At 41.1% G+C, this 27,641-nt stretch overlaps 1 protein-coding gene across 5 annotated transcripts; it reads left to right on the top strand.

The window, feature by feature from the left end:
* The first annotated feature begins 1,993 nt into the window (after positions 1 to 1,993).
* Positions 1,994 to 24,108, top strand: NSUN3 (NOP2/Sun RNA methyltransferase 3). 5 transcript variants are annotated; one of them, XM_052794580.1, is made up of 7 exons: positions 2,222 to 2,388; positions 3,108 to 3,186; positions 3,411 to 3,520; positions 5,127 to 5,470; positions 6,967 to 7,121; positions 7,641 to 7,762; positions 23,426 to 24,108. In XM_052794580.1, exons 2-7 carry the CDS (start codon positions 3,172 to 3,174, stop codon positions 23,685 to 23,687), a joined length of 1,008 nt encoding a protein of 335 aa, XP_052650540.1. In that variant the 5' UTR covers positions 2,222 to 2,388; positions 3,108 to 3,171; the 3' UTR covers positions 23,688 to 24,108. The 5 variants fall into 5 exon arrangements, with proteins under 5 accessions (XP_052650536.1, XP_052650541.1, XP_052650540.1 ...); XM_052794578.1 differs by having other exon boundaries at positions 2,222 to 2,419; XM_052794577.1 differs by having other exon boundaries at positions 2,222 to 2,419; positions 3,028 to 3,186.
* The last annotated feature ends 3,533 nt before the right edge of the window (positions 24,109 to 27,641 follow it).

The raw sequence follows: 27,641 nt of genomic DNA, 5'->3' as shown, positions 1-27,641 counted from the left end.
TGTCTTTTCTGTTCGCTAGGCTTGGAGGATGTTGATGTGCTGGTGGTGGTATTTCTGAATATTGACTCGCTAATTTTAAGACATTTCATCCGTCCTCCACTCTCTGAAAGTATCAGGGGACAATAGGGCGTACCTTGTGTCCTCTTCCTTTGCTTTCCTGAATGCAAGGACATGCTTAGAAAACACAAGTTTGAAATAAGGTAACTTAGGTTAAAAGGAAATGCGTTAGCTTAAGAGAATTGTGGACTGAGGTTATAGTGGAGTTGCAGAGATACAATGGATTTTGCAGAAATGAGATACAGCCTGTGGTTTGTGGTTTAACAGGGCATCTGGGCATGCACATGGTCACTTACCATGGCAAGCATAGCTGCTTAGGTGACAGAAATGGCATAGTTTTGGATTGCTTTTTATTAAGAAGAACAGTAGCCTGCCTTGCAAAATGTACTGAAGTTAATCCCCCCTAGAGTCAATCCATCTCTTCAGCAGCACGTGAGAGAGATAGACGTTCCAGGTGCCTGTATACTGTTTTGTTGCCGTTCGTCTGCTAGTGAACAAACTGTTTAACTGAAGTCCTTTCTTTGCTTCTCATGCGTTGCAAATCTTACTGGTTTCAGACACATCAATCAACACTGACGGCACCATCTACAAGTGGAATATAGCCCTAGATTTAGGGGAAGGTGACTCGTTCAGCGTACTTTTTTGTTTTATTGGTGTGGTAAAAGTCAATTATTGTATGTATTTTCTTGTACGTTACTGGTATTGGCAGAATTACAAGCGCAGAGAACTGTACTTTTTATACCAGTTTTGTTCTGTATCTGTTGGTACAACTAATTTGTCAAAAAGCCTTTCTGGTTTCCTTTCACATTTGATATGTAGGAGGCCTCCATTTTGCCTACTGGCTCTTTGTCAGGATCCCGACTGAAATAAGATTAAATAAGCTTTCAAGTTTGATGATAATTTGCATGAGGTTTGCATAAACGTTCTTAGTCTTCATTAGTCGGTGCCCGAAACTCAAATATTTATCTGTACGATAGCACTCCTGCCTTTACCTTTGCACCCCTTTCCAGTCTGGATTTCAGAGGCCGGTTTCAGCGCGCAGAAGCTGCGTGGTCAGACTTTAATCGAAACTACTGTTAAACAAACTTGCTGTTTCCGCAGGGGTTGCTCTTACTGAAGGAGTCAGCAAATGCTGATGGACAAGTGAGCATTTGAGAGAGGGAGGGTACGTGGCGACTTTGTTTTGCTAGGCCATGACGATTGCAGCAGGAGATGGCCAACAGAGCAAGATGCCCTTTCTCACCGGAGGAGCTCGCAGGTCTCCGTGGTGCTGTTCAGACGAAGCGATCAGAAGAGGAACTGCCCGAGCATGTTGGCAGCCTCAGATTAGAGCGCTGCTAAAACAGTTACAGCTGGCAAACTGGTGTCTGGTGGTTCTCCTGGTTACCGTTCCCAGAGAACGGGTTACCTGAAAACGTGTGTATGACATTTGTGTGAATAAGTCATAAGTTTCTACCCTTTTTTTTTTTTTTTTGCAGTAGCTGCGGGTTATGCTAGAGCTGATTTCCAGTGTGGTTTAGAGGAGGCTGTTGAGCAGCTGAATAGCAGTTGCAAAGTCTGCATAAACCGGGACCAGCCAGGCGTTAAGGACCGGTGAAAAGCCGTTAGGTCTGGCGGTGGTGGCGTGGATGGCGGCAGCACCTGGAGCGGGCTCTGGGGCGAGCATCAGGTTTGTAAATGGATTAACGGAGGGTCCAGTTACTGCCCAGTCCTGGTTTATCTCCTGGAGAGGCAGAGGAGACTGGAGGACAGTACGGCCTCCCACGGTAAAAAAGACCACAACGCAACCCAAAATCCAAGAAACCACCCAGCCCGCCTCAGCCCGCCCCCCGCACCCCCTGGGACCCACGGGACACGAGGAGGGCGGCGGCGCCGCACGGGGGGAGCTGCCCCCCTCGGCCGCCAGGGGGCGCCCCGCTCCCGCCGCCCCGCCCGACACCGGCCATGCGGCTGCCGCGGGCGCTGGCCCGGCTGCCGCCGCCGCCGCCGCTCCCCCGCCGCGGGGCCGCCCTCCTGCCGCGGCGAGCGGCCGCCCGGGCCTCGGAGCAGGTGAGGCGGGGGCGAGGGGCAGCGGCGCGGCTGGGGCTCGGCAGCCGGAAGCGGAGCGGGCTGGCGCTCGGCTCCTTCCGGCGCGGCCCGGGAGTAGTTCCCTCCGCCGGCGCCGGCGGCCCCTCCTCTCCTCCGCCCGAGGGGGGCCGCGGCGCCCGCCTGCGGGCGGGGCGGAGGGGCGAGAGCGGGGCTTCTCGGGTCGAAAGGGCGGCGTTGGCGGTTTGGGGTGTTTTGTCGCTGCGGGGGCGCCGGTAGCTGCAGGAAGAGCTCGGTAGGGCCTCGGTGAGCAGCGCCGGGGTGCCGCTCCGCAACGGTGAGACCCGGTTTGTGACCCCCTCGTCCGTGCTGCGAGCAGCGTGCGCGTCTTCGGCCCCTCGGCCCGCGGCGGCGCTGCCCCGCTGCGTCCCGCCGTGAGGCCGCGCTGCCCGCCCGCGCGGGAGCCGCTTCGCCTCGGAGCGGGAGGAACCGGACCCGCGAAGGCACCGCCGCGTTTCGCTGAGAGGCGACGGCGGCTTGGCGGCCCCTTCGGGCTCTGCCTTCTGCCGGGTGTTGCCGTCGAGAGGGGAGCGGTGTTTGGCGGGAAGGGGAGGCAGGAGGACGGGTAGCGGGGTGGTCGGAGGGGAGGGGAGGGGAGGGCTGCTGCCTGTCCTTGCGGGGGGGAGTCCGGCAAAATCTAGTGCTTGCCTTCGGGGTTTTCCTTGTGAGTAGCACGAGTTTGCTTAGAAACTAAAAGTTCTTCCCCCCCCTCCCCAAATAAAATACAAAATTTTCATAGGTTAAAAAAAGAACCAAAAGTATAGCCGACTTTTTTTTTTTTTTCTTTTCCTTATTCCTGGAATAAATTAGTTATTGCAGTGCTTTGTGGCTCAACTCCAGCTGACTTCCACAATGCTTCAAATTAATTTATCTCTTTTACTTAAGCACATGGGTACATCTTGGCAGAGGTGATCGTAATGCAGGATCATAATCACGCCTTGCTTATTTTGCTCCTGGTATATTAGAGTCCCAGGAACCACTGTATTATTAGCATAGTGGATATGGAGGAGTATTATCAGCAAGCTTCCAATGACCTCTTCGCAGGTAGGGACAGAGAGAGTACGCTAGCTTAACTAGTTTGTTCTCTGAAATTTCTGTTACGTCTTGATCACATGTATGATGTGACCTTGATGTTTGAGCATCCTAGTATCACTGATACTAAGTTGATTTAAATTGATAAAATGTTCTTTTAATAATTCTAATGAGAACTAGGGAAGGTTTCATTTGTTTGTTTTTACTGCTTTTCTTTTTTCCTTCTCTTTCTGAAGCTGGAAAATAAAACAAAAGGGAAACCTCAAAAGCAGATTTGTCAAGTTGTTTTGGATCATTTTGAGAAGCAGTACACAACGGAACTGGGACATATATGGACCAGTGTCAGGTCTGTTTTGGGGAGCTGGGGGAGGCAGAGGAGAAGTTCTGCTATTTTTTAAGTGCTTCATAAAATAACTTTGAAAACAGTCATGGACTGTAACAACTGGTTCAGTTTGTTTTCAGCGTAGAACTATCGTAAAAGCAATAAGTAACAGAAGCCTAAACTTGGAATTTTTTTTTTTTTCATTGACTTTATTATTTTGGACGTGATGAAGGTTCTGTTCTTCTGTATGCATATGCACTGTAAGAGGACTGCCATCTTATGTCTTTGTTGACTGTTTTGTAAAAATGTGGTCCAAAAAGCATCCCTTTATACTTAACAGCTGCTGTTAGGGTTTGTTTTTTTTCCTACAGCTTTATCTTATCTTGAGAGACTGGGACAAAGATGTTAGAAGAGAAGGACATCCCCTGATTTCTTTCATCAGAAGAAATTGAATATTAGCAACATGTACGGAAAAGGCTATCACTTAATTTGGGCCTTGATTACACAGCTGCTAAAGAACTGGCTGTGATATTGAGAGAAGACATCTTCCCTTCCTTGCTAGCTGGAAAATAGGAAAATGTTGCTCATAGGAAATCCAGCAGAAGAGCCCTTCTGGACAAGTTCACTGCTTAGCTTATATACTTTTCAGCAGGGATTTGAACAAAATCAGTTGACTTAGACCTAAAGTGCATGAGGAGTGCTCCCATGATCAGTGCCACGTTACTTTGAAGGGAAAAATCATCTTACGTGTTCAGAGTATCATAAACTGTGTGATTCGTCTGAGTGACCTCTTTGGTTTAGCCTGTTTGGATTAAAAAGTAGTTTAAAATAAGTGTCTCCATTGTTAAAAAAAAAAAAATTAAAAAACAGCATAGATGTATAGCATTAGTTTAAGTGAATTAACTTAAAAACTCTTTTAGGCTGGATCAATGCGTATTTCTCTTTTAGGCAGTGGATATGCCTGAGAAGTACTTTTTGAGGCTAAATGAAAAAATACTGAGAGAAGTTTAAAGAGAAAATGGGGGAATTCCATGTAAGAAAGGTCTGAAAAAGTGAACTGAAATATGAGCAAGCGTGTTCTTACCATATAAGCACTGCTTTTTTACTATCTCCAGGCATATCTTATTGGTTTAAGTTTTTCTGGCTCAATGTTTGCAGAACATAAAACAAAATTTAGAAAAGAACGCTTGTAAAAACTGCATTTTATGGTGTTGGCTGGAATAACCATTGCAAAGCCAATGTGATTCTTTATGTTGTGATATTTACAACTAATATTACAGTTGTTCTTTGTCCCTAGGGAAGTGCTTTATGGTCAGAAAGACCATTATGCTTCATGATTTATAAATTCTACAGCCATTTGTTAAATAATTAGGGAAAATAGGGAACATCTTGTTTTAGAAGAAGTTAGTGTTTTAAATGCAATAATTAGAGAAAACGGTGGCTTGAAATTAAAATTATTTTCCTGCATACTTTTCTTAATCGTATCTAATCAAAATGATTCCTTTTTTGATTGTACCAGAATCATCCAATGGTGAGGTTGTTACCCTTATGTAAGAAAAGGCTTCCTATACTATGGAAGGATCATTTTATTTGCCAAGTTATTAAATAGCTTTTCTTTTTTTCAATCTAGAGATGTACTCACATACCCATTGTGCTGGCAGTACGCCATCCTGCTTAACAAGTTCAGCCAGTCCTCTGAACTAGAGAACACCTTGGGTGTGAAGGGATATCACCCTGCCTTTCAAGGACCTCTGCCCTATATTCCGGCATTGCTGAAGTGTTACATCAGGAGAACTCCTGGGAGATTCCCTGCACAAAAGCACCAGGCTGGTAAACTGAAAGAGTATTATCTCCTGAATGCTGCTTCGCTGCTGCCAGTGCTGGCATTAGAAGTGAAAGATGGGGAAGATGTTTTGGATCTCTGTGCTGCCCCAGGGGGTAAATCAATAGCTATACTGCAGTGTGCCTATCCAGGTAATGTATTGAGGTGCTTTTAGAAGCTGATCCCTGGCTCTGTGCCTGGGCTATTTCAGTTGTGCCTGTGTTCTGTACAAGATTTGGATTGGGGGCAAAAAAAACCCAAACAACAATTTATATTTATATTCTAAGTAGTTCCTTGCTGTTTAGTAAGATTTTTTATGAAAGTCTGTTTACCTTAAAGAGGATGAAAAATGCAGTATTTATTTAAATATAGGTTACTGCAGACTGACAGACAAAAGTGGAGTAGCTGTGCAAATAGTATAAGTAAATTTAAATGTACTGATGTAAAATGGAGCATAACAAATGAAACGTGCAAGGTCTAGGCAGAGGGAGAAAGCTCATAATGAGGAATTGGTCTATATCAGTATTTAATAAGCTCTGTGTCTCAATCTACCTAGATGTTGCAGAAGGGCACTAAGATAATCACAGTGTTTAGAAAGCAACAGCAAGCAGCAGCTCAGTTCTTCCAGGCCAGGGAGTTAAAGCAAGCTGTGATTGCTGTTTCCAAGTTTATATGTTAGCTTGGGTAGTAATTGTCTCAAAATGTTCACAGCACCTTATGTTCTTACTGATGAGACCATTATTATAACCACCTGCACCTGTTGATTACAGCTAGTTCTCCCTCCCTCTTCTAGAGGAATGATACCAATGAGGTAAATTAAATGTGGATTGCCCTTTCAAAAGGTTGGAAAAAACCCACTTTTATCCCATGGCTGCTTCTGAAGATATGAAATTGTTGCTGAGAAACAAAGATGTGAGGAAGTTGATTCTTTATATACCTCAGTGAATGCTAAGATGTACCATATTGTGCGTGGCAAACATGGTGTAGGACAGCCTGTGGAAGCATGAAAATAAAAATTTTATTAAATTAGAAAACAGGACTAAGAGGAAAAAGTATTGTGCTGTGTTTCTGGTCTGGGTACAAGCAACAGCAGTGTTTCTTCTGAAGGTGTAACTACTCTGGCTACATTGTTAAAAGTAAGTGCAACCAAACCTCTTATGTTAAAACACAGCTTAAATTTCAAATAAGTAACAGGTTGGACTGCTCAGCTTAGGATATGCAAAACTGATGTTTTATTTATTTAAAAGGCAGTTAATTAATTAATAAGGAGCAGGTACTTCATTTAGACAGTGGCTCAAGGAGCCCAGAAAGGCGTTCACTTAGCACTTGTCTTTGGATATGGATCATGTTTAAAGTTTGTTTTACTGTGGAAGTCTATTGCTACAGTATATATTTGCTAGTAAATATTTATGGATTGCTCTGTAGGAGCATGTTGAAATTTACTCAGCTTTATAAAAATTCAGCAGTGTTATAAAATGTGCAATAACATAAGCGCATGAGGTGTAAACTCTATGGCAGTCATGGCAAAACAGTAGAACTTCTGAAATCAGTGTAGCGCCTTATATTTGTAAAAAAAAAAAAAAAAGAACAGAAAAAAACATAAAGACTTATTTTAGGGTGTTTACTTCATTTTTTTAAATTTTCTAAGGTCAGTTTCACTGTAATGAATATGATGACTTGAGGTCAAGATGGTTGAAACAGACGATAGAATCCTTCATCCCGTATCCTTTGATTAACTTAATAACAGTCTCTAAACTGGATGGTAGACAGATCGGAGATCTTAAGCCTGAATTATATGACAAGGTAACATTATTACTTATTAGCAAATTATATTTCTGCATTCTGCTGCTTTTTCTTCCTATGTCGCTCTTTTTTTAATTTTCTTTTTTTTCTGGCCCCCACAAAAACCAAGGGGGACCAAGGTCATGTACAGGATTTGCAGAGCCTCAGGAATCACTTTATGAAGCCTGTTATGCATTTATTCATGTGTTAGATGATGTTACCCATTTAGCCTTGGTAGAGAATTCTGAAGACCTTGCAGCAGTGTTCTTTGCATAATGTGTAATCAGGAAGGGGGGGGAACAAGTGAGAGCTAATCAGGTAGAGAGTACTTTTGGAGCAGTAATTTCTTATCTCCCCACCCCCAATAACTCCATAAAACCATCTCAAAATAGTAAGTAGATCATTTCTGCACCTAAAATGGAAAATAAAAAGGATGCTCTAAGTATTTGCAAAAGTAAGTTGAGTAGATTTTTGGCAAACTGTTCAGAAAGTGAGTATCCTTATAGTGAATTGTCTTATTTGCTCTTATTTATTGTGTAGGTACTGGTTGATGCTCCTTGTTCAAATGACAGAAGTTGGCTATTCTCTTCTGATATTCAGCAAGCTACGCTTAGGCTAATGCAAAGGAAGGAGTTACCATCTCTACAATTCCAGCTGCTAAGGTGAGAAGTGCAAAGGAAAACTATTAAAGGAGCTTTTCATAATTAATAAAAGTGACATGGGGGCAAGATTTGTCATGTTTAATAACCAAAACCAGGTTTCACCCTGTGAAAAGAATGTGAAGAATATGTTGTTGCAATGCTGTTTAGAATAAGCAGTTGATCTAGGTTAATGTGAACATGGAAATTTGTATGGGGTAATATAAGCAGTGAGGCCTAGGTCCTTTACTACCATACTGCTGTACAGTCCTTGTAACTCGCTTATTCACATATATGTCCATTCAGATGACACAGAACAGTCTGGTACCATATAAAAATATTTTCGGTGGACACAGCTAAAACAGTTTCAGATATATTCCTCAGCTGAAGCAGACACACACATATAATTTTTAATAGGGTTTTTTTAACTATCTGCAAAAGTAGTCTATAAACCTGCCAAGCTGGGCATTCTTCCCCAAACTCCTTTTGTTGTTGTTGTTGTTTTTCTTTCACAGAATTACCCTTTACAGTTCTTCATTACAGTCTTTTTGATAACTGAGCTGTAAGTCAGGACTGGTTACCAAATGTCACTTAGGTCACTAGTTAATGCTGCTTCAGAACTTGCTTTCTGGGCTGTTTATGTGAAGAGTTTGAGTCCACTATTGCACATTCTTACATGCTGCTTGAATTTAATACCCATTTGACTATTTGTAGCATAGAAAGACTACTGATCATGATTGGGTAAAAAAGTAAAAGAATGTGGGGTTCAGTGCAGGAGAGAGGATTGTTTATTTTTCAAGAACATCCACCCAATAATCCAAATCAAGGTTGTCATGTATTACACTTTTTAATGATACCAGCCATAGGCTAGCATTTGTGAAGCATTTCAACTCCACAGTTTTTTCTCACTGGGAAAAAAAAAAAAAGAATGTGATTTACCAATAATACCTTCTAGACTTGAGTGTTTTTTGCAAAGTAACAGTCACACCTGAAGTTCATCTGTCAAAGCAAATTGAGGGAAAAATAACATATTATAAAAAAGAAAGTTTTTATGGAAAGTTCCCATTGCAGCAGTTCAAGATACTTTTGCATGACTTCCAGTTGAAAAAGGCCTAGCAGAAGCCTATGATTTATAACAGAAATATGAGTATCTTATTGCAGTAATGCATCATGTCACCCATTTCCTTTGAAGAAATCAATCACATTTAAAACACTGACCTGTTTCAGTTTTTCCTTTTCAATATTTGACATATAAAATCCAATTTGTGAACCCCTACCAAAAGAAAGCATATATCATGCAGAGAAATTTTGAGCATTTGCATAAATCACTCCAGATTGTAATCCTGAAGTGGAGAACTCATGACAGCAGGAACCTTGTTTTTAAAAAAGGAGACATTCCTGTCAGCCCAAATCAGATTTAATTGAATTATTCCTAAATCAAGAAGAGAACTTTGTTTCTGTTGAAAGTATACTTTACTATAGCAACAGCAATAAGAATTGGATTTGTAAGGACAAAATACTTTTGATATGTAAATGGAAGTAAAAGGATGGTAATTTCAATTTCATTGCTCAACATAGGTGTGAGTAGTTCTGTAGATTGACCAATCTATTGTTATGTGCGCTGGAATTTTTTTTGTCTTTTACAAGATTTTGGAGCATATGAAGTAAGTGGTTAGGTTCAAGAGTTAGAGATTGCAAGTGTTATTGGGTAAAATATTTGACATATACTTAGTAAATGGTATAGCTGTCCACTGTATTTTTATTGTTCCTTTTATCTGATCGTTTTAGAATGAATATCTAATACTAAAGACATCTTGGATCCTGTGTGAAAGAGAAAAAGGAAATGATAAAATGAGACCAGGAAAGGCTAAATGATTCATGCAAGTGCATTAGAAGTTTGGCAAAACTAAAATTGTGGAATGCTACCCTATTCAAGCCTTTGTTTTATGGCTAGAGTGCATAATTATAAATGAAAAATTTAGTTTGAATCCCGTTTCTGATACTTCCAGTAATATTCAGGAAGGCTGAACCTGCATTAATCCAGCTATACTGCATTTTATGTGAGTCAGCTCATGCAGAGCTACCTCTGGCTTATCTGTTCAGATTACCCAGTGCTTTATGCTTGTGGGCATCTCTCACCTTGGTTCCTGTATCTGTAAAACAAAAACAAGTATAAAGCTGGATCCCAGCAATTTTTTTGAAAGTAGTGTAAGTAATAGCGTATGATTTGAAGATGAAGCTTAAAGTATAAGGACCAAGCATTATTTCGGTTTAGCAGTAGTATTAAGTATAAGGATAACACACAAATGAGAAGAATAAAATGCAAAGGGGAGTTCTAGTTTCATTTCTATCAAGTGACACAGCCCAAAATTTAAAGATTCCCTCTTTCTTAAGGAAATGCTTCACTTGTAATCTTGTAATCTATTTTTCCAGGTTAGGTCATCTTGCACTTTTTTTTTTTTCTTTTTTGGGTGTGGGTTTGTTGGTTTTGGGGGTTTTTTTGTTAGCAGATCTGCTTGGGCGTAAGCTGGGGACATCAGAGAGGAAGTGAAGGAAAGAAAAGTATTTTTTGCAATACAGTGTAATTTATTAAGTATACAGAGACTTCAGAGAGTGAAGATCTGGAAGAAGTTGAAATTGATGCAACGATTTTCCTACTCCAGTCTGAATAAAATCTGAAATGTAAATAAGTGGCATAAATGCTGAACAGCAAATTTTATAAGCAGTGAGGGCACCACTGATTTGAAGGAAACAGATTGTAATGATTGTTAATACCAAAACCAAAGCATCCCTGCTGAGTGCTATAATCCAAGAACACACTGCAAATCTTGTTATTATTTGGAGTGTTCATGCAGAAAACAAATTGCAAAGTAAGGAAGGAATGTTCATTTCCTGATACTGAATGCTAGCACAAAATGCAGTGGTTCCTGTAAGTGAATTTTCCAATGTTATCAGTTCTCAGATAGAAATTAAATTTTGAATTAAGCTCAAGTGCATAATAACTTAGTGGTGAAACTGTTACGGATGTTGTAATTATTCCTAGGCCAGTTACTGCAGCTGAAAGAAACTGTGTTAGGGTTCAGCTGAAAATAATTCCAACAGGATGCAATTTAGAAAACACAGTAAAGGCATTCAGACTAGTGTAACTTCTATACACAACATCTCCAAGTAATTAAACAGCTGTAATTGATGTTTAATAGAGTTCTGGTCCACAGGAGTTCAGACTAACTTTAGAAGATACATATTGGCTGACTTTCCTCCTTCACCTCTTTTTCTCCCTAGTAGTTAGCTACAAGGGAGATTGTTTTGAATACCTAAGACATGCACACAGAAAGTTAAGAGATTTGTGGGATTTCAGAGTGCATGAGAAGTTTGAAGTGTGCTTTGGATTACTGGTGGCAAAATAAGCCGTACAAAATGCTCATTTTCCTAGTTGATGTCTTTCGAGGTGTATGTATTCTCATTTTTCAGAACTCAGGATGAAGCATTAAACTTGGCTTGAGAAATCCTGAAAACCGTTTAGTCTTCCTAGCTAATGAGATGTTTCAACCCCTGTTTTGCTTATAAATATGATTTTTAAGGAACTGTGTCTGGTTCTGTATAACATGCATATCTCCTCTTACAAATCCTATGCAAGTGGAGCACGATAGTGAGACAAAATGAATGTGTCCCTCTGTACAAACAAATTTTGCTTTGGATATCAGTAATAACATGGTATTTGAAATTACTGATCTTTTTCATGAAAAGGTTACCAGAAGTTTTGAGGGTTTATTTTTTCTTTCTCGTTGAATAGTTTGGGAGGTAGGAGGGTTGTGCACATGCTTTTACTTGGAAGGAAAAATAAAAAAAAAACTCAGCCCAAATATTCTGAACCTATTTTTCTGAATTAAAGGGTACTTAAACCATCAGTTACTGTCATATGTAAGTAACCAGGTGTTGTGCAAGCGGCTTCATAAAGCGTTTGATCTGTGTTTGTCTTGTTGCTTTAGTCCCGGAGCAGAGACTGCTGATTATGCAGCCACTTTGTATGGTGGTTTACCAGTCTGCACACATGGGAAGTAAAATGAGATTGACTGTTTCCCTTAAGTCATCAGGTAGAGTTGGCAACCGAAGTCTCTAAAGGCTAATCTACATGCCACAGGACCCACTTTATTTTCTCCAGTCCAGACCTTTGAAAATATATCTTAAAATAAATGGTAAAACTTTTGGTGAAAACATAGGATGCAAATATAACAAACCTTAAGTTACCAGCTGCTCTGTTTTCCCTGGTATATGAAAATTACTGACGTTGTTTCACAGAATACATATAGTCATAGATTTATGTGTTGAAAAAAGAGTCTTTTTCACATAGTGTGTAGTAAATACTGTGATTTACTGGAAAAATCCTGATATTCCTCTTCCTGCATTCAGTGCCACCTCTATTTTCACTGAAATGTGGAGTCTTCCACATGTACCTAGAAGAGGAGTTGTGTGCTCTTAATTGTGGGGTTTTTTGTTGTTGTAGAGTGAAGGCAAAAATTGTTTTTTTGTAAATATACCATCATATATTTAGTATATGGTACCACTGTACCATTTCTGCTTTGATTAAGACAAAAGCCTTTATAGCATGTGGACGTGTAATGATGAAGTAAAAAGGAAGATACTCGCATTTAGCTAGTTGTCCTGTCCAGGCAAAGTGATTCAGTTTTGTTTGTGATTTGCTACTGATGAAAAAAATCTCAGCCTTTAATGTTCATTGCAAAAGCAAGGAGAGCCAGTGTCTTGAACCTTTAAAAAAATTTACCATCATAGAAGTTGCTTGAGTTTGTGTCAGGCATTAAAAGGATGGCAGGGCTGAATGTCGTGAGGGAAGGAGAAACACAAGGGAGTCCCTCCAGAAATACAGCAGCCATCTTGTGTCACAGATTTCTGTTTCAGTGTGCAAGGGACTCCTGCACAGGAGCTCCCTGGGTGAAGTTCAGGGGTGTTTTGGAGTGACCGAGGGAATTCTGAACCACAGTACTGGAGCAGGAGAGGTGAGCTGAGGAAAGTAGTAAAGTGGATGCCATTTTCTGTGGAGAAGGGAAAAAGCACATAGGAAAGTGGAGAAAATCACATTCAGGATTGCTTCATCACACTGTTCTTCAGGTCTTTGCCTGGAATTTTGCTCTTCTGTAGCTGCCCGTTTAATCCACTCGTTATCCATAACCATTTAGTCAGTTAGCTCCACTGGGAATTTTTTAGAATTGCAAGTGTTGGACCAACAAATCTTATATGGGTTGTGTGGATGATTCCTTCTTTAACCACTTTCTATGCTGGAAAAGCTGAATAGTTTATATAGACTGCTGGCCCCAGGCTCCAAATTGGGCATGCTGTTCAGGGTGTCTTGCTGTGCAAACCGTGTTCGCTCTCTGTGCATCCTTGCCCCTCAGGATGAAAATGGTTAGATAGCTGCTGACTGGACAAGAAGGCTTTGGGTTTTGTTCTAATTGCGTATGCATAAACGTGGCATGTTTGCGCTGTGCCATTCCCCAAAACACTGTTGGTTATGTTGCTGGAGGTATGAGTCATTTTACTGAGTTTTTTAGACTCATGGTTGGTTTGAATTTCTCACAAAGAGTGAGTGCTGTGGCCACTGTTGTGGCTCCATGTTCTCTTCTGTTCTCCCTTCTGTAGCTGAGAATGTTCTGCCTGGGCTATATATGTTTTTCTTCTTGTAAATAATAAGTTTAAGTTGGGAAGAGGGATGGACCTCTGCGAGTGTATAAGGTAAGAAGGTAATTTTGGGATGACTGAAATGACAGAAGGATTGAAGATTTCTTGCAGTGGACTACCTCTGGCTGCTGGAGGATAGCCAGCTAGAAACAGCCCTGCTGTTAGTGTTACTGAGTGTGTGGAAACCCAGCATGTGAGTGAGCCAGGCAGCTGCAACGTTGAGAGTGGAAGCAAAATTCTTGAGTGTTGTGTTGGCGCTTGTGGCTCTTAAATCTGAGAATGGGAGATAAACCACTCTACTACCATTACAAAGGCACTGCAGTTTTGGTATTGCAAAGTATATCTCGTAGCCCTGTGTTAATAGGATGAGTATTTCAAAAGTCACCATGCATTAGAGGAGAAAGCTCAGTAATGTTAAACTGAAGGTTTGGTCTTTGCTTTAGAAGAATTTAAAGTTGTTTGCTATAGAAATGTTATTTATCAGAATTTTGGGGACAAATTTTGGCTAGAGCAGAACAGAGTGGGTTTTTTGATTTTGTGGTGTTTGGTTGTTTGGGTGGGGTTTTTTGGTGGCTTTGTCTGCTTTTATTTATAGTCCAATCCTAATGCTTAAAAAAAGCAGTTCACTTCATGTTTCTCATCTTGCTACCATGTTATACTGAACTGCAATATCTCTCTCCACAATAGCAAAGCTTACTTAGAGAGAAGCAGAGGGAGTGCATGCTTGGGGTATGGAGAGAATACCTAGACTAGTGTCTCTGTCTCCTATGCACCTCTGTCACTGCCCATTACAAAGTATTAAAAAAATCGGTATTTTGACACAGGAGGAATTTCCTTACCTTTTTTGACTTGGTTTGGAGAAATAAAAGCAAAACCTTTAACATGCAGGCCATATTACCATGATGTGTCTGGACTCTTGTAAGAGGAAGAAAGAAATGTGTAATATCTTTAGTCAATAAAAAGAATAGGATTGAGGATAAAAGCAAATGCATCTTGAGATGCTTTGTTTCTTGACTAGCTTATAAAAGGGTTGGTAGTTTTTATTCTGATCAGACATTATCTTGCATATTGAGCAGAAATACATCCCAGTTGCCAAAAGATGGCACTGTTGAAGTGTTGTATTATTTTAAAATTGCCCTAAAATATAGGTAATTTTTTTACTTTAATACTGAAAATGGTTGAATGATTAACATAATTAATGCTGACCCTTCCAATGGCATGCAACATAAACCCAAGCACAGGAGGAATAGGCTGGACATGTAGGTGCTAGCTATAGTATGAAATACATATTTAGTGTCTGCCTATTTTTAAAAGAATGTTTGAGACTCCAAGACTTTTAGAATGAACAAAATGTCAGCCTATCATGTTTAATTTTCTGTAAGTGTGAAAAATCCTCTTTTGGGGTTCTGGCTAAGTATGTTTAGTTGCATGAAAGAGTTTTTTGCCTTTAGAGTTGTCGTGTGGCTCTAGAGTGGTCTTTTTTCCCTGAGATATTAAATAATAATACTGCTCTGTTTTCCCTAGTTTATTGTTAGCATCTCCTCTGTTGTTAGATTTAAAGTAAATCTTGAGAAATAAACTAAACTGCTTTAAAATAACATATTTCTTTAAAAAATCTCATCCAGTACTCCTGTAATACAAGGGGTATGCATCTTTCGTACCTCTGACTTCCTTAGTACTATATGTGCCATTGAACCTGTATCCAAAGACACAGCCTGCAAAAACATGAAGTATTGCTAATACTTTTTTTCCTTTTTTTTTTTTTTTTTTCTTAAAACCTTGTTTACAATGAGGAGGGGAGCAAACTGTGTGTGTTAATTGTTTTAGAGTACCTCCTGAATGAGATGGATATCAACCACCCTTTTTGTTTGGATTACAGAGGTGTCTTGCGCTAATGTGCTGGAAAGATTTAAGTGTGGATTTGGTGGCTATAAAGTGATGTCTGTAGTTCAAAATAAGTGTGGAAAAACATCAGGCAAATTTCTATAGAATTATATGCCAGTGAATCTCACTCTATTCTGCAGTTTTTCAGCTATTGTAATTCAAAGCTATTGATGATTTGAAAACGTCATTAAAATTTTGGACTATTAGATATCAGTAAAGTCTCCTAAACTGTGATATGCTGATATATACTAAAGCTGTATTCAGAACCCCAGGAAAGAGCTGAATTTTTTTTCTTTAGTTCAGCATGTATGTTGTCTTGTAACAAATGTGCGATAGTACTTGCAATTCTATAAAGTAATTACTTCTTTTGCACACTGTTTTATATCATCTCCTGGAAGAACTAACCTTGGAGATTTTGTATACGGGCCTTTCCTGGTAAATAGGGCATGTTAATGGACTGTCATGCATTTCACCAATTTTAGTCTTTTCTGCTATGCGTTGACTATCTTATGGCACTAAAACAGTAACCTCATACTTCTGCAGTGTAGTATGATAGCATGCAACATAAAAGCTTAAGTTACACATACTAGCTGCTGACAATGGTGCTTCTTCTTTATGGTCTTGATTGCAAGCAGAATCATAGAATTGTTTAGGTTGGAAAAGACCTTTAAGATCATCAAGTCCAACTTTTAACCAACCACTGCCAAGTCCACCACTAAACCATGTCCCAGGCACCACATCTATACGTCTTTTAAAGACCTCCAGGGATGGTGACTCAACCGCTTCCCTGGGCAGCCTGTTCCAATGCTTGACAACCCTTTCAGTGAATAAATTTTTCCTAATATCCAATCTAAACCTCCTTTGGCACAACTTGAGGGCATTTCTTCTTGTCCTATTGCTCGTTACTTGGGAGAAGAGACCAACACCCACCTTGCTACAACCTCCTTTCAGGTAGTTGTAGAGAGCAATAAGGTCTCCTCTCAGCCTCCTTTTCTCCAGGCTAAACAACCCCATTCCCTCAGCTGCTCCTCAGAAGACTTGTGCTCCAGGCCCTTCACCAGCTTCATTGGCCTTCTTTGGACGTGCTCCAGCACCTCAATGTCTTGTAGTGAAGGGCCCGAACCTGAACCCAGTCTTTGAGGTGCGGCCTCACCAGTGCTGAGAGCACAGGGGGATGATCACCTCCTTAGTCCCGCTATTAGGCCACACTGTTTCTGATGCAGGCCAGGATGCGATTGGCCTTCTTGCCCACCTGGGCACACTGCTGGCTCATATTCAGCCGGCTGTCAACCAGCACCCCCAGGTCTTTCTCTGCTGGGCAGCTTTCCAGCCACTCTTCCCCAAGCCCGTAGCGCTGCATGGGGTTGTTGTGACCGAAGTGCAGGACCCGGCACTTGGCCTTGTTGAACTTCATACAATTGGCCTCAGCCCATCGATCCAGCCTGTCCTGATCCCTCTGTAGAGCCTTTCCACCCTTGAGCAGATCCACATTCCCGCCCAACTTGGTGTCATCTGCAAACTTACTGAGGGTGCACTCCATCCCTTCATCCAGGTCATTGATAAAGATATTAAACAGAACTGGCCCCAGTACTGAGCCCTGGGCAACACCGCTTGTGACTGGCTGGCAGCTGGATTTAACTCCATTCACCACAACTCTTTGGGCCTGGCCATCCAGCCAGTTTTTTACCCAGCAAAGAGTACGCCCATCCAAGCCACGAGCAGCCAGTTTCTGCAGGAGAATGCTGTGGGAAATGGTGTCAAAGGCTTTACTACAGTCTAGTAGTACTACTCATAGTAAACTAAGGCTGTTTATCCATGGCCTTTCCCTCATCCACTAAGCAGGTCACCTTGTCATAGAAGGAGATCTAGTCAAGCAGGACCTGCCTTTCATAAACCCATGCTGACTGGGCTTGATCACCTGGTTGTCCTGTACATGCCGCATGATGACACTCAAGATGATCTGCTCCATGTCCTTCCCCAGCACCGAGGTCAGACCGACAGGCCTGTAGTTCCCCAGATCCTCCTTCCGGCCATTCTTGTAGATGGGCGTCACATTTGCTAACTTCCAGTCCGCTGGGACCCCCCCGGTTAGCCAGGACTGCTGGTAAATCATAGAAGGTGGCTTGGTGAGCACTTCTGCCAGCTCCCTCAGTACCCTTGGGTGGATCCCATCTGGCCCCACAGACCTATGTCTGTCTAAGTGGTGTAGCAGGTCACTAATCATTTCCCCTTGGATTGTGGGGGCTTCATTCTGCTCCCTGTCTCTGTCTTCCAGCGCAGGGGGTTGGGTACCTGGACAACAACTGGTCTTACTATTAAAGGCTGAGGCAAAGAAGGCATTCAGTACCTCAGCCTTTTCCTCATCCTTTGTCACTATGTTTACCCCCGCATCCAATAAAGGATGGAGATTCTCCTTAGGCCTCCTTTTGTTGCTAACATATTTATAGAAACATTTTTTTATTGCCATTTACAGCAGTAGCCAGATTAAGCTCTAGTTGGACTTTGGCCCTTCTAATTTTCTCCTTGCATAACCTTACGACATCCTTGCAGTCCCTCCTGAGTTGCCTGCCACTTCTTCCAAAGGTCATAAACTCTCCTTTTTTTCCCCAAGTTCCAGCTAAAGCTCTCTGTTTAGCCAGGCCAGTCTTCTTCCCCACTGGCTCATCTTTCAGCACATGGGGCAGCCCGTTCCTGCGCCTTTGAGATTTCCCTCCTGAAGAATGTCCAGCCTTCCTGGACTCCTTTGCCCTTCAGGACTGCCTCCCAAGGGACTCTGTCAACCAGGCTCCTAAACAGGCCAAAGTCTGCCCTCCAGAAGTCCAGGGTAGCTGTTCTGCTGACCCCCCTCCTCACTTCTCCAAGAATCGAAAACTCTTTCATTTCGTGATCGCTATGACCAAGACGGCCTCCAGCCGTCACATCACCCACAAGTCCTTCTCTGTTCGCCAACAACGGGTCCAGCGGGGCGCCTTCCCTAGCTGGCTCACTCACCAGCTGTGTCAGAAAGTTATCTTCCACACACTCCAGGAACCTCCTAGATTGTTTCCTCTCTGCTGGATGGTATTGCCAGCAGACATCTGGGAAGTTGAAGTCCCCCATGAGAACAAGGGCTAGTGATTGTGAGACTTCTCCCAGCTGCTTATAGAATATTTCATCTGCCTCTTCATCCTGGTTGGGTGGTCTATAACAGACTCCCACCATCATATCTGCCTTGTTGGCCTTCTCCCTGATTCTTACCCATAAACACTCAACCCTGTTGTCACCATCATTAAGCTCTAGACAATCAAAACACTCCCTAACATACAGGGCTACCCTACCGCCTCTCCTTCCTTGCCTATCCCTTCTGAAGAGTTTATACCCATCCATTGCAGCACTCCAGTTGTGCAAGTCATCCCACCATGTTTCCGTGATGGCAACTATATCATAGTTTTCCTGCTGCACAATGGCTTCCAGCTCTTCCTGTTTGTTGCCCATGCTGCGTGCATTGGTGTAGATGCACTTCAGTCGGGCTATTGATCCCACCACCGTTTTGGGGAGAGAAGCCCTAATTTCCACATGACCATTCTCAGACGCTTCCATGGTTTCTAACATCAATAACCCTTGTGTCTTTGCTGCGGCATGGATCTCCATCCCCTGCCTCCACTGAGATGAGAGACCGAAGGACCTTGCTAGCACGAAGGTGTTGTCACGTTATGAAAGCAAAAGTGGTTATAGGGAAAGGTGAGCAAGTCATGAGGCTCCAGGAAAAGTTTCCTGTGCTTTTACTGTGTGTTCTTATGTTTCTCCATATGAAGCTTGAAACTTTGCAGTATTAGTGCCTGTAACTTGTAAAATCCATTATGGTAAATGTATATACCTGAATTTAAAATTATGAAATTAATTATAACTAGCTCTACATTTAAACTGAAAGTTTTAGTTCTTTAATAAACCTGAAGGTCATCTGTACCACTAAAAGAAAAATAACTGCAGATTAATTACCTTTAATGTGTTTTATTTTTAAACAACATATTATAATAAGGGGAAGGTGAAAAAATATTTTAGGGTCTTTTGCGCTAGCATACTTTTTAAATCATTCTAGATCTGGACCCTGTTTTTGGAAGTTACAAACTACCTTATAACAGGCACCATATTCCTTCAGCTAAGAGTCGAGCTTTAAGTAAGGATTTGGGGGATAATTAAGATGCCTAATGTAAGAGGAATCTTACATTCTTGGATGGTGGAGTCATAGTAGCAGTGGTGGGTTCTGCTAGATGTCTGTAAATTATGCTCCACCTCCAGCCTATCCCTTGGATAAGCTTGTTTCCCTCCATTGATTATAGAGGAAGACTAGTTTCTTAAATTTATTTGAACAAATTCTCTTATGAATGAATTCTCTGTCATGCTGATGACGATGAGACCAAACTCCCTGAATCTGCTTAGCCCAGCACAGTATCACCCTGTGACTTTGAGCCCAGCACTTCTTCACTTTGAATTTTGCAGCTCAGTGCAGGTTTATCAAAAGCCAAGCACGGCTTAATCAGGGATGGCGGTCGGTTGCCTTTGAACACAGCCACTGAAACAACTGTTGCTGAACTTGACAAGATGGATAGATACATTGATTAACCTTGCAGCATAAAGTAATCCTCCTTAGATATTTTAATTCATGACTTAGGTTCAGAATAAAGATAACTGCACTGAGCAGCCTGACCTTTTTGGGTCATGGGCCAGTGAAGATTCCCAAGCTAAGGAAGCTTAGAGTTATGGGGGGTTTGATGTGAGATTTTCAGGATTTCATTCAGAAGCCTGTGCTGCTCTTTCTTCTGAATCACTGCCCCAGTGACTCAGTTGTAGAAGCATGGTGCCTTTGAAAGTATTGTCCTGAATGGTTGTTACTTAATATATGGTAAGAAAAGGACACTTAGTAAGCGCCCAAGCTTTTAACTGTGTAAGCCTATTTTTTTTGGTATATACCTTTACCTTTTACCTTTTCCACTTTTACATGGTAAAAATATTTTCTCACTTATTTAAATGTTCATGTAGTATCTGTCTTATAGGTAGGAAAGTAGTTGTCATTATCTGCTTTTATGTGTAACATTATCAGGTATGCTAAAAGTACATCTTGATTGTCATGCAAAAACATTTTCAAGCCAACTAGCTGTGCTCTCATGGCTCAGCATTCCTGTATGCATGGAAAACATGTAGCTGTAGGGGGAAATTCTATGAAGATCAGTAAAGTAGGTGGTTTCTAATAATACTGTGAAGATGTGCTCAACTTTGAGAGCCCATTTAGACTTCAGCCCTGTTCTCTTTGAGTTCTAATGTGAAAGCTAGAAAGCAAGCAACTATTACATGGAGAAAAAAAAATGCTTTTATGTTTTCCAGAACTGGTATGAGGCCAAGGAGACAGAGGATCAGTGTGCAGTTCTCTTGCTGGCTTGTTGTTCATGAGAAGGGAAGGTTGTACATTCCTGCTCTGCTTTACAGTAGTTACCTTCCATACATCTGGGTGCACTGCAGTTGCTCAGACAGGCCAGAGAGCAGCAGCATAAGCCCTGCCCTTTTAAATGGACAGCTGCAGCCACAGGAGGACAGCTGCAGGCAAGGAAGGTAGCTGGAGAGACAGTGGAGACAGCTTAGAGCCTCGGGTCCAGTACTGGTGCCTTTGTGGCCTGCAAAGGAGTATATGTGTGTTGGAATGCAGAGGGGAGGAAGGATGAGTATCTGGAGCTAGGCAATTCAAATGTATGCTGGTAACTGCAGAACTTTAGAAAATAAGATCTGGAAGGGATGTTAGGATGACACCTGCTCTGTTTTACTGTCTCAAGGTGACATTGTAAACATCGTCCTATATCAACCTGTGTCTAAAACATTCTTAAACATTTTTGCAGACTCTCAAAAGCTACTCAGAGGTCTGAGATAAGCTTGCAGTTTTGTGATATCTTTAGCTAATTTTGGAATTATTCTAGAATGAGTCCATTAGGCCCAGTTAAATTGAAAGTATTCAGACTGCTTAAGTACTCTCTAACCTATTCTCTACCTATAACAGGCTGAACTTGAACTGCTCACTCAGGCTAAATGTGCTAGCCATCTGCTCACTCTCCATCTTTTTACTGAAGACTGATACAACAAAGGCATTAAACACTGATTTTTCGCTGAGCATCATCAGTTGATAGAGCTTTGTTCTTTTATATTACACTAACTAAAATTGGAGTACTATAGACTCCAGTAAAATATGTACTTGGCTTGCTGATTAATGTAACCAAGACTCACAGAAGAACTGAGCAAGATAATGTGTACACTCCCCAGAGAAACAGACTGGGTATAATACAACAGAAGTTTTCACCAGGGAAGGTGAACAGAGTTGTATTATCTCTGTCTGAAACAGTCATTTGTCCTGGTGTTTCCTTATTATTTTGGACAGGACTTTCAGAGTAGCTTTGACCTGTGATCTGCTTTGATGCTGCTTGTGATGAGGCTTTTCTTTATTGATTCTTTTCCTGAAAAGCCCCAATCCTGTTAAAAGGACTTGCCTTTTTCCCCTTGTATTTTCTTCTTTCCTTTCTCAGCTGTTTTTTTTTTTTTTCAGATATCACCCTTATCAAGTCCTCAGCTTGTCTGTGGGGGAATTGCTGTTTCAATGGCATTGTGTTTGTTTATCTGGGCTCAGAATCAGGCTTGCTGCATTTGGGGGCTTCTCACCTCATCTAGTTTGAAGATATGGTGGTTTTTTCTTTTTTTTTTTTTCTTCTTTTTATTTTTCCCTGAAGATGTTTTTATTTTGGGCCAGTGCTGTATTATCAGTAATATCTACCAATCTAAGATTATTCAGTGTCTTTCCATACAGCATGACTGTGTGTGTCATTGTGCTTCCAGTATCTGCCCTGCCCTTGTACACCTGCTAAATTCCCAGTGACACACCTGTGGTCCCCTGAGCGCCTGTGTTGTTGTCTCTCTGACATTCGCAAGCTGAGTAACAGCATTCACCTGTTCAGATTCTCTTGTTTGTAAATAAAAGAAGTTTTGTTTAGGGAACAATTGTATTTTAATGTGGTATTTGCTTCAACCCAGTGGTATCTGTTTTCCAGAAGCAGTGAGGTGATCTGTTTGAATACTAGCTTACAACTCAGTCTTTGAGCCATTATGTCCTTGAAGGCTACAAAGTGTAAAAGGGATTATTTTAAGAGAGCATTTCAATAGCAAATGAACCTTTAGTGTAGCTTCCTCTTTCAGTTATGTGGTGGTACCAGATTGCTCTTCTGTGGTGCAAGATTTGGGATTTTTCTCCTTACTCTTTTAATTTGCAGTAGGTGAATGTGGATTGCATATCTCATTTCTGTACTCTCATAGGTTATATTTTGTCCGTCTGAAAAAGGACCTTGCAGATCTGGTTTAATGGAAAGTGAACAGTCTGTTTAAAGTCAGTGTCAGCAGGGATGTGGAAAAGAACCTCTGTTCACCAGTAGTCATAAGCTTTCAGGATACTTGAAATCCTAAGCCACTATTTTGCCTTTGTTTAGTTAAAATTTGTCAACAGGTTAATAGGGGAAGGGCACATAAACAGACAATATGTTCCCATAAGTCATATTTCCTTAGGAAATCTGGTTGAAATGCAGTGTCTCAGTGAAACCCCCAAGTCCTCTTACCTGCTAATTAAGTTGCAGAATTTGCACCGATGTTTGTAAAATTACAGCCCAGTAATTAATTCAGGCTATTACTGCAACTGTACATTCTGATATTTGTTCACACAAGCAGCTAGCTAAGTATCTAACTAGCACTTTTGATGTGGTGTAACCCATTTTGTATGCACAGTTGCAGCATTTTCACAGTTGTGCTGCGCATATAAATGTTTGAAGTATATTCTGCAACTCCGAATGGATGCTGCTTTCTACTTGTCACCGTTGTATAAAAAATACCTTCAGTTAACTGAGAATACATTAATAAATGAGAAAGCAAAAATGTGTTGCAGGTAGTTTCCTGAACTGTCAATTATATACTGTTAAGACATTTTCATAATGTTATTTTTCTCATATTTATTTATACCTATTTATAACTCTAGATTTATAAGTCTTTACATGTTCCCCACCCCCAGTATGTCACTTATGTTGAATTTTTTTTTTTCATTATTTGCAGGTCTGCTATTAAAGCACTGCGTCCTGGCGGATCATTGGTCTATTCTACTTGCACTCTCTCAAGGGCAGAAAACAGCGATGTAATAAATCTCATTCTAAACTCCTGCAGTAATGTAATGCCTGTAGACATAAGTGAAATGGCCAGAGCTGTTTCTCAGGAATTCACTTTTCTCAGTGGTACACAACAGCATGAACTTCTGGTTCTCCCAGAGAAAGGGAGAGCATGGGGTCCAATGTATGTAGCTAAATTAAAGAAAATGTAGTCCATCTGATGCCTGTTAGTTTTTTATAAAGGATATGTGAAAAATTAATACTTATTTCTAGTATAGTGTGTGTACAGGAACATGTCCAAGGCAACTGAATTTAAAGCATTGCAGTTTTGTATTGGTTGCTGCCTATAAAAAGGAAGCTAGACACTTAATTTAGCTTAAAATACTGAATGTGTCTTCTAATGTGGACTAATGGGCCTCTGTGAAGTCCTTATGAAGTTGAGGGAGCTTTGTATTATTTTCAAGGTGATGCTCTTAAATGGAATGGATTTGTATCCTAGAATAGAGGCCTAATGTGGTGGGGTTTTGCACCATTTTGGTTTTTTGCACTGGGGGTTTTTTGTTTGTTTTTTTTTAATTACTAATTTGGTTTTAATACAGTATATTTTAAAATAAATTGTTTCAATGGTCTGAAGGCATGGAAATCCTGCATTCTCTCTCAAACACGTCTAGAAATCTGTTTTCCTGTAAGAACTGATTTGTATGCAGAGTTTGTCATCTTAAGCGCTGACTATTCCAAGCACTGGCAAAACAGGTTTCATTTTTCTAAGTTGTTTACTGGTTAAAAACTGTCTTTTGTTTACAGTCGCAAAGGTCAGCAGCTATATTGACACCAGCTTTTTCTTTTTTTATATTTTTGAGCTTACAAAAATATAAATTCAAAGAGTAAATTATGTTGAAATGTCCTTAAAACAGTAGATTTAGATGTGTTTAGCTTTGGTTTAGCTTTGTTTTTTTTAGTTTAGTTTGTGGCATAATGCAGTATATCCAGCAGTCTCTAGAGCACATATATGAAACAGAAGCATAATGATTAATAATTGCTGTAATAGTACAGTATTCAGAGTTTTGTTACATAATTACAGTCATGATGAGCAACACACGTTCTGGAGAAGTGGCTTATCCACCGAGTTAGGAAGTGTTACGTGAATTCATGATGTCGTATCTGTGGTGTGTAAGGAAAGAGAGTCCCAGTGAGTGCTGATGTTGTTTAGAGGTTCCCTCAGTTCTGCTACACGATGCTATGGATAAATATCTAGACATATGTGCACATGTTCATGCGTGTGCACATGTTCATGCGTATGCACAGGCAAACTGCCTTCCTATAAAAACCTGTAAAAACTTCTGACCCAGCAGTGCTTGAATTATGCTTGAGTGGATCATGTAACGGTGTATATATTAGGTCAAATGCTTGTCTTGAAGCAGAACGGAGCCCTTGCATCCCTTTCCAAGCAAAGAGGGGTCCGTTCCCTGGTTGAAACTTATAATAATTGTTTTTAAGGAATAGTGTTTTAAAGAACAGAGTTTTTTTCTGGTAGGTGTGTTGTTCGTGTGGAAATTGTGTGTGTGAGACTGTGTACATGTCTCTGTGTATATATGTAATTATACGTTTTTTGCAATCACAAACATGACTTGTTAATGCAGATTTGATTTTTTTTCTGAGTACAAAAGAACATCAACATGTAAACACTGGAAAAACTATCAAATTGGTGATTCTGCACCTCGTTAACAAAGGCAGGAAAAAAGTTGATTGCCTTTTGTCTCTGAAAAATTCAGTTGACTTTTCACTGCCTTTATTGTCTACTCACCTTGTTACACTGGTGAGCCTCGACTCTGCATTCATGGCAGTTCTCTGTCAGTACACCCATAGTCATGGAGCACTCAACATTTGTCCCCGCTCTGAGCATTGTGGCTGCTGGGAAGGTCCTGTCCGTAGTATCTAGCTCAGTAAGAAGGCAGAGTTCAGAAGCACAGCACCTGAACTGAAGAAAATCTTAGTTGCCTAAAAGCAGATGCTGATTGTGAGCAGTAGCTTTGGTTCTTGAGGCCTCTGTGACTAAGAGGATGGCTTGGGCAGTTTTTCTCACTGCTGCACCTTTTGCTGAAGGAAATAAATAATGCGCAAGGTACTCAGCCCCTTTGGTGCATGAGCTTCCACAATTATCCTTTCCCCTACTTTGTGATGAAAAATGTTTGAGGTGCCCCTGCAGCATTAAATTGTCAGCAGTGTGTCTGAAAACTTAAGAGGATATAAAGCGTATGCAACTTGAGGCACAGAAGTTACTAATGTATGCAGATGATACTGTGTTCCTATGAAAAGACCTAACAGCATCTGTCCCAGAAACATTAAATGTAATATCCAGATTTGGAGTCATCTCAGGCTACTGGATGCAATAACAGTACCCTTGTCAAAACGCTTTCCATCAGTTTTATTTGCCCTGTGGAAATTGAAATGGAAAGCCAAGAATGTAACTTACTCAGGGATGGAATTAAAATATGTGGTTAAACTGAATGGTTGAGGAGAACGTGGGCTAGGTAATCACAGAAAGAACAAAGGGATCCTTGAAAACTGAACTTCGCTCAATCTCAGCATATGGGCGAGTCCCTGTGAACTGCATTGCATTAGACCTAAATTATGCAGCAAGGCCTCATGACGTATGTAAAAGTTGCAATGAGTTCTGCATAACCCTTTGCTGATCTCCTGGAGTTTCTTTTCAACTAGTCTAAAAGTGCACCAAAAAGGCAGGAAAAAACAAGGCTAATTAATAAGTGATACTTATTTTACGTTGTAGCAGATGAATGCTAGTCCAGAATGCTGCAGAGGTTTTTTGTTCTGTTCTAATCAGTTCTGGCTGGTGACAGGGATTTGGTAAGCACATGTGGAGAGAGGGGGGGTGAGAAAGGAAAAGCAGAAAGGATGGGAAGCGTGCCTGTGGGTGTAAGGGCATCTACACAGATAAAAGGTTTGCACGGGTGGGGAAGCAGCATCCACTCAAGGGTACTCGAAAAGCTTTCATGTCCATTCAGGTAGCTCTTAGATACTTCCGATGTCCGAAGACAACTTCTGCTCACCTTCAGGACAAGGCTGCAACAATTTCCCTTTTTACACCTTTTTCTCAGGGAATTGTGATTTAATTCCTCTATTACGTCCTGCCTCCTCTTTCACAAGCAACTCTGGCGGAAATGAAGTAGCAAACAAGTCAGGCTGTCTAACTTGGAGGAAATTGCAGCCCCAAGGAAAAGGCAGGAAAGCAAGCTGAGGGCAAGAAAATGACCATTTTTGTTGGATCGTGGAGTAGCCAGAGAAATCTGCATAATCTCTAATGAAGGCAATTAAGAGAGTGTTTGTCTGACTACTCACAATCATATGCATAGCACACATCAGTGCCAGTATACCTCAGAGGCAGCAGAGATAATTGGAGCTCAAATACTATCATGCTTTTCTGCCATTCCCTTTTCAAACATACAAAAAGTAATTTCCCTGTTAGTTTCGGGGGGGTTGGCACAATAAGAAATGAAGGCTTACATAAAGGCTACTTCAGTATTTGCCAAATTTTATCCTTTATTCAGTGACATCTGACACAATTCAATTATGGCTTGTCAAAAGCATTCTCCACTGTGGAATAGAGTGGAAAAACAGATTACACACAAATGGCAGTGGACTGTTACACTCAACTCGGGGACTAACGAACTCTTGGCTTTCTTACTAAGATGTGCAAAGAGAAGGTGAAGCACACTGAAGGAGGGGTGAAATGAAAAGATCAAGAATACAGCAGTGGAAGAACAATGTGAAATACTGGAGAGGAGATGCCATGGCCTTTAGCATGCAAGAGCAGCAATGCTGCACCCTGCACAGGAAAAGGTCTGTGTCTGGGTGGTGGGGAGAGGAGAGTTCCTTTGGGGCAGTCAGAGCCACAGTTACCTGTGCTGGAGTAGGAGGATCCCCTTACTTCATTTGTCTATCCTAGGAGAAAAATGTCTTTTGAGGACATCAATCACGAAAGCTGCAGGGGGCTTGCTTTAAATTTGCAGGGTATTTAAATTAGCCATGAGCACTTAAATAGAGCATGGCTAGCTGTTTCTTGCAAAATGAATGGCTGTGTCAGTGCAGTGTTCCTATCAGAAAAATCTATTTGGTGGGAGGAAATTTTGAGAATCTGATCTGGCTTA

This window comes from Harpia harpyja, chromosome 8, assembly GCF_026419915.1.
Source record: "Harpia harpyja isolate bHarHar1 chromosome 8, bHarHar1 primary haplotype, whole genome shotgun sequence".
NCBI lineage: Eukaryota > Metazoa > Chordata > Aves > Accipitriformes > Accipitridae > Harpia > Harpia harpyja.
The sequence above is the reverse complement of the archived record's forward strand: the minus strand, read 5'-3'. Positions and strand labels throughout refer to the sequence as shown.